Genomic DNA, 7,500 nt, shown 5'->3' with positions numbered 1-7,500 from the left:
AAACCGCGATTATATACAAACCAAAGGCACATTAGCCCAGCGATTAATAAAAGACGATCTAAAATTAACCAAATGATTAACTACGAGCCAAATGAATCACTATTTTCAAATAGATAAGCGCCGGGCGAAAGGCGACCCTCCTGCGGTTTCGCGGTCTGATGTCTGGCAACGGTGTCTCGCTGTGTTTACATCATCAGTCGTGTTAAAAAGTGGGTTCGTGCTGCTGACTCTTCTCCTCTCTCGAAACCCTTTTGGCGTCGAGAGCGGGCGAAATGGCCACTGACAACCACACAGACATGTCCATTAACAGCACCAACGCCGAGTTTGGTGGCTTGGAAGGCGCGGGGATAGGCACAGAAGGAGAAAGAGCAGGAGCAGGGATAATGGGCGTCAGAAGGAAGGTGAGGAAGGAGGGCTCCTGCGTCTGTAGTCTCGAGTCGTGAAGACCGTTGTTTTATTATTATTATTATTTTTTTTTATGTTAGTCTTGATTCGTTCTATCGTTTTCAAGTGTCATTCGTTCAGGGTTGACTCTCTTTCTGTATAGGGAACGGAAGGCATTTTTTTTGCAAAGAAAGGTGTATGGCTGCAGTTACAAGCAACGTCTTCCAGCATCATGCAATATTTGCAATATCTATTAATTCTTTTCACCAGATTGATGTATGGTACAGTTTCAGTTTCAAACAGCCTCATGGAAGAAAGTAAACATTGCCTGCAATGGATAAATTAATAAAAAAATAAGTCACCTTTGCAAGTTGTTGATGGGAACGTTTTGCAATACTTAATATTTTGGTATGCTTTTGTAGGGAAATCGTATTACACTAGGCCATCCTAAAGAAAAAGTAAGGGAAATTATCTATTAAGACAAACAATAATGGAAATAAAGAAGATACCTCGTGACAAATGTCGAATGGGGGTCTGAGGGCAGAATATCTGAAAAGGATATATGGTGATTGGATGGAGGACCAGGGAGGAGTTCCTGATAGGGAAATTTAGTGATTGGATATGAGTCTAGGGGCTAAGTCCCCAGGTTAGGGAAGCTTTTGGTTCATATGGCAATGTTTGTGGATCCCCAAGAGTGGCTGGAGTTATAGAGACTTAGTTGCAGAAGGAGAGGACAATTTGTATAACTACCAGTACTTTCATTTATATTATTTGCAATAGGAAATAACCAAAGATTTAATATGCATAACTGAAACAAGGGATAATAGTAACAATTTTGGATGGCTGTGTAAAACAAAAACCAATACTGAATATTGGACACTTTTCATCTACAGTATTTTCTTTGTAAGTTTATTATCAGAAAGTTATCCAATACATAATAATTTGATATATATTTACAGGAAAGCATAACGACACTATCATATAAAAAAGAGAAAAATTACACTCACTGATACATGAAATAATCTACATTGACAAAGAATAACGTCAGAAATGAAGAAAATAGTTTACAGCTAAGGTCACATGGAGTGTTTATGGGAATTGGATGGGGTCCAAGGGCAGAACCTCTTATAGGGAAATGCGGTGATCTGATGGGGTCTGGGGGCAAAGCCCCGAAGTTAGAAAGATTTGTGGTTGTAACATCAAGGATTGTGGATTCCAGGAATAGCTAGAGTAATGGGGTTTTACTGCAGAATGGTGTGGTCGGTGTGTAAATAGTTTGTATAATTTGTGATGGAAAATGGCAACAGATTTATGCATGTTATAGTGTGCATAATTGAAACAAGGGATAACAAAAAGATTGAATGGCTGTGTAAAACTAAAAAAATATCCAATGCATACACCAGTTTCCTCTAAGAACTTTGTTAGCCCTTTGACTTCAGCTTATTAATCTCTTTTATTTGTTAATCATTTGTTTATATATATATTATATGGCAACTGTATCTCACAGAGTTAAATACCTTATCCACAGTGAAAAAAAGCTCCAATTTATACATATTTAGTGATTTCTATAGCAGTTAATCATACTGATCATTTGGCATCAAGGGTCCAATTACTGAATAGAATGAAACTTGGAAATATAGTCGCGCAGAAGCGCCGGCAGGATAAGATAGAGAGAGAACAGGCGCGGGGGCGGAGGTGGGGAGAGCAGGGGCGAAGACGGTCAGGACGGCAGCGGAGGCCCGCGAGGGGCGCGAGGCAACGCCGTGCGCGGGGTGGGCCCGTGGGCAAGGAATGGCACCGCCGAGGGCACGCAGGGAAAGGAAGGGCCGGGGAAAAAAAAAAAAAAAAAAAAAAAAAAAAAAAAAAAAAAAAAAAAAAAACTAGAAGAGAGAGAGAGAGAGAGGATAGAGCAGAGAGAGATGGGATAGGAGAGAGAGAGCGAGAGCGAGAGAGGCTAGAGGGAGGATGAGAGCGAGAGAGGGGAGAGAGAGCGAGAGACGGGGAACAGAAGCTGAGAGGAGAGGGGAGGGAGAGCGAGAGATCGGGGGAGATGGACAGAGACGAGACGGAGGGGGAGAGAGAGCGACAGAGAGAGAGGGGAGAGAAGCGAGAGGCGACGAGAGACGAGAGAGAGAGGAGTAGAGAAGAGAGAGAGAGAGGGTGAGAGTAGAGAGAGGGGAGGAGAGAGAGAGGGGGAGAGAAGAGAGAGAGGGAGGGGGAGAGTAGAGAGAGAGAGAGAAGGAGAGAGAGGGGAGAGAGAGATAAAGAGAGAGAGAGAGAATAGAGAGAGAGAAGAGTAGAGAGAGACAGAGAGAGAGAGAGAGAGAGAGAGAAGAGAGAGATAAGATGAGATAGAGAGAAGAGGAGAGAGGAGTAAGACAGAGAGAGGGAGATGAGAAGAGAGATGAGAGAGAGATAGGGGGTATAGAGAGAGAGAGAGAGAGAGAGAATGGAAGAAGAGAGAGAGAGAGAGAGAGGAGAGAGAGAGGGAGGGAGGGAGAGAGAGAACGAGAGAGAGAGAGAGGTGTAGAGAGAGAACTAGATAGAGATAGAGAGATGAGAGAGAGAGATAGAGAGATAGAGAGGGGAGAGAGTGAGAGATGAGAACGATATAGAGGGAGAGACTATAGAACGAGAAAAGAGAGGGATAGAGTATAGATAGAGTATAGATAGAGATAGAGTAACATAGTATAGGTAGCGAGAGAATATAATAGATATGTATCGATATATAAATAATATATCTAGATGGGATGGGGTCATATCTATCCTATATATAGATGGTATAAATAGCGATAGAGATAGAGATGTGAAGATATTCTATAGGGGAGAGATGATATAGAGTGAGAGAGAGATAGTGAGAGAGAGAGATATAGAGTATATATGATGTTAGGGAGATCGAGGAGAGAAGAGAGAGAATAGAGAGAGAACCGAGGATGAGGGCGAGAGAGAAGTGTCCTGAGATAGATTTAGATATATCACGAGATATGGGGTTGAGTATATAGCTAGAGAGGTGAGAGATATGTATATAGATAATAAGAGATAGCGATATACATGGTACAGATATCTATCGAGAGAGATAAAGAGATAGAGCTTATATATATATATATATATAGAGATATATATATATACTACTATATATTATATGTGAGATATAGCTATAGATATGTGATCGATAAGTAGATATATGGTATGTATATGTATATAATAAGATAGGAGATCGATTAGATAGGTTACAATATCTAGATCTATGTATATATAGGATATGAGATAATATAGATATACATATAGTAGATATGACTCAGATATACATATATATATTATATATATACATATTAATATGTATATGTATAATATTATATTATATATATATATATATATATATAATATATATATATATATAATGGTATATATATACATTATATATATATATATTTATATAATATAGAGATTAATATATATATATATTTATGGGGCCGCGGTCTGCCGAAATGGTTAAGAAGCGTTTGGACTCAGATTGTCCACGAGGCAATCTGAGTTCGAGGGTTCGAGTCTTGGCCGGCGCGTTGTTTCCCTGGGGCAAGGAACTCACTCGTTGCCTGCCTAGCCACTGGGTGGCCAAGCCAGCTCAAACGTCAGTGCCGGGTAAATAGACTGGTGACTCGATAAAAACAACGGGCGAAGGCAAGGCAAACCACACTCAAAGTGCTAAAAAAAACATGGAAGCCCATTTCATCGTCAAGGCAGCGTGGTGGCACCAGAAAGGTTAGAGGGTCGGACATCAAGACTGTTCACAACAACCAATCTGAATTCGATGGTTCGACGTCACCGACCGCGCTGTGTTCCCTTGGGCAAGGACTTCACTTGATTGCCTTACCTAGCCACTGGGTGGCCAAGTCAAGTCAAAGAGCTAGCCAAAACCCGATAAAAGAGAGAATGATTAACCTAAAAAGGTACCACCGGCACGCTCCGTGCGAAAAGGAACTGGGTACCCTACCACGTACTCACTCAAGAGCATCACAACATGGAAAACTACAATTAAGTATCATGCTGTGACCACGGCTGCTCAGACATGAGATTAGTACTGGGGGGGGGTGGGGGGGGTGGGCCTTGGGGGGGTGGGTGTGGGTGTGGGGGTGTGTGGTGGGGTCGGGGGGGGGGGTGGGTGGGGGGGGGGGGGGATGATAGAGAGGTGAGAGATTATAGAGATGAGATAGAGGGAGAAGAGAGAGAGGATAGAAAAGAGACAGTAGATATAGATGTGTAGGGGGGATGTGCGGGTGAAAGAGAACAGAGAGCTAGATAGTAGAGAAAGATACAGATATATATATGAGATAAAATATGACAGAGAATAGATATGAGATAGATAGTGTATCGAGAGATAGTATATATATAGTAGGAGATAGAGATCGTATATATATAGATATATATAGAGATATAGATGATATATATAAGAATATATATATTATGATATATGATATAATTATATATATAGATATAATATATAGATAATATAATATATATATATAATATATATATATATATATACTATATATATTATATATATATATTATTATATATATATATATATATATTCAATATATATATAACTATATAGATATATAGGTTTGAAGCCGCCGTGGTCACAGCATGATACTTAATTGTAGTTTTCTGTTGTGATGCATTGGAGGAGTACATGGTAGGGTCCCCAGTCCTTTCCACGGAGAGGCGGGGGGGGACCTGGGGAGGGGAATATAATATGAGGGGAGATAGATAGGAGACAGGAGACGAGAGAGAGAGAGACAGAGATATATACAGAGATAGAGACAGCATGAGAGATACGAGAGAGAGAAAGATTAGATAGAGAAGAATAGAGACATTAAGCGAGAGATAGTCATACAGATATACAGAGATAGATAGATAAGAGAGATGGATAGACATATAGATAGCAGGAGAGATAGACAGATATATATGAGAGAGATATATATATATGATTATATATATATATATATATGGAAGATATATGGATAGACATAGATATATACAAGAGATATATACATATAGAGATATAGATATATATAGATGGATGATAATGTTAGGATAGAGAGATGTAGATAGCTAGATGGTTATATTAGACATAGATATATATATAGGTATATATATGTATATGATATACATATATAGATATATAGTATATTATGATATAGAGATAATATATATATATAGAGTATTTATACTATACACAGTATAATCTATATATATATATATATATATATATATATATATATATATATTATCTATATATATATATATATATAATATATATATTATATATAAATATATATATATATTATATAATATATATATATATATAATAACATTTTATATAATATCTATAGATATATATATAGTATATATATATATATATATATATCTATATATAATATATATATATATATAGTCTATATATATATATATATATAGTATATAGTGTGTGTGGTGTGTGGTGTGTGTGTGTGTGTGTGTGTGTGTGGTGTGTGTGTGTGCTGTGTGTGTGTGTGTGGGTGTGTGTGTGTGTGGTATACTTATATATATATATATATAGCTATATATATAGAATATATATATATATATATATATATATAATATATATATATGTTAAAGACTATATATAATATATCTATATATATATATATATATATATATATATAGATATATATGTGATATATATATGAAAATATAGGATTTATGATATATGAAAGGTATTATATATTTGTTATTTATATATATGAACATATATGAACGAGTATATCGTATATATTTTTTTGAGATATATATAAATAAACATGCATATGTTTATATATCTATATCTGTCTATCTATCTATCTATATGTATAAAAAATATGTATTTGGTATTGATATATTATATATAATCTATATAATATATATAGATATATAGATAATATTAGATATTATATATCTAATTATATATATATATTATAATTATATATTTATATATAATATATATATTATATATATATATTATAAATATAGTATATATATATATATATATATATATATATATATATATATATATATATATATATATAAATACGCAAATACATATTTTTAGACAGATAGATAGATAGATAGACAGATATAGATATATACATATGCATGTTTATTTATATATATACCTTCATATATACAGATATATCCATATATTTTCATATATATATACACATATATATATACCTTCATATATACAGATATATCCATATATTTTCATATATATATACACATATATACATATGAATGTATATATACATATAAGCATATACATATATACATATATATATATATATATATATATTATATATATAATATATATATATAATATGTATTACACATATATATAAATATATATAGTAATTATATATTAATGTATGTATGTATGTATATATTATATGGCATGTATATATACATATATATATTATTACTAAATATATATGTATGTATATACATATATATTGTATTGTATATACATATATACATATAATGTATTTCTTACTTACCTATATATGTATATATCAATATATAGACAACAAATATAAAACATACATATGTAGACAGAAGATATAACATATATAGAGGCATATATGTATATATATACACATATATTATATGCATACAATATATAAATACATACAAATATATACATACACTTTACATATATAACATATACTCATGTGTATATATATTTACATATACCATGAGAACTACATACAGATATATACATAATATAATAGTAAGTACTACAGAAGAGAACTATACATATAATTACATATATAGTAATATATACCGAGATATGATACTAGATCTATGTATATATATCTATATAAGAGATATAACATATAGACATAGATATATAGATTAGTATATATATAGAATATATATATAGTATATATATATATATACATATATATATTTATAGATGACATTCACTATACATATATATAAATGTATATATATATATAAATACTATATAGATATACTATATATGCATATATATTACATAAAAATACAACATATGTATTACACCCATAAATAATATATAGA

The 7,500-nt window shown here is 33.3% G+C and overlaps 1 protein-coding gene across 1 annotated transcript in view; it reads left to right on the top strand.

Annotated features, from left to right (window-relative positions):
• Positions 1-197: 197 nt before the first annotated feature.
• LOC119578571 (solute carrier family 12 member 9-like) overlaps positions 198-7,500 on the top strand; it is a 27,512-nt gene continuing 20,209 nt past the window's right edge. Inside the window, 1 exon segment of the mRNA XM_037926139.1 lies at positions 198-401. Within this exon segment, the coding sequence (XP_037782067.1) occupies positions 273-401 (129 nt within the window). The 5' untranslated portion in view covers positions 198-272.

Source organism: Penaeus monodon, chromosome 11 (genome assembly GCF_015228065.2).
Source record: "Penaeus monodon isolate SGIC_2016 chromosome 11, NSTDA_Pmon_1, whole genome shotgun sequence".
Classification (NCBI taxonomy): Eukaryota; Metazoa; Arthropoda; class Malacostraca; order Decapoda; family Penaeidae; genus Penaeus; species Penaeus monodon.
The sequence above is the reverse complement of the archived record's forward strand: the minus strand, read 5'-3'. Positions and strand labels throughout refer to the sequence as shown.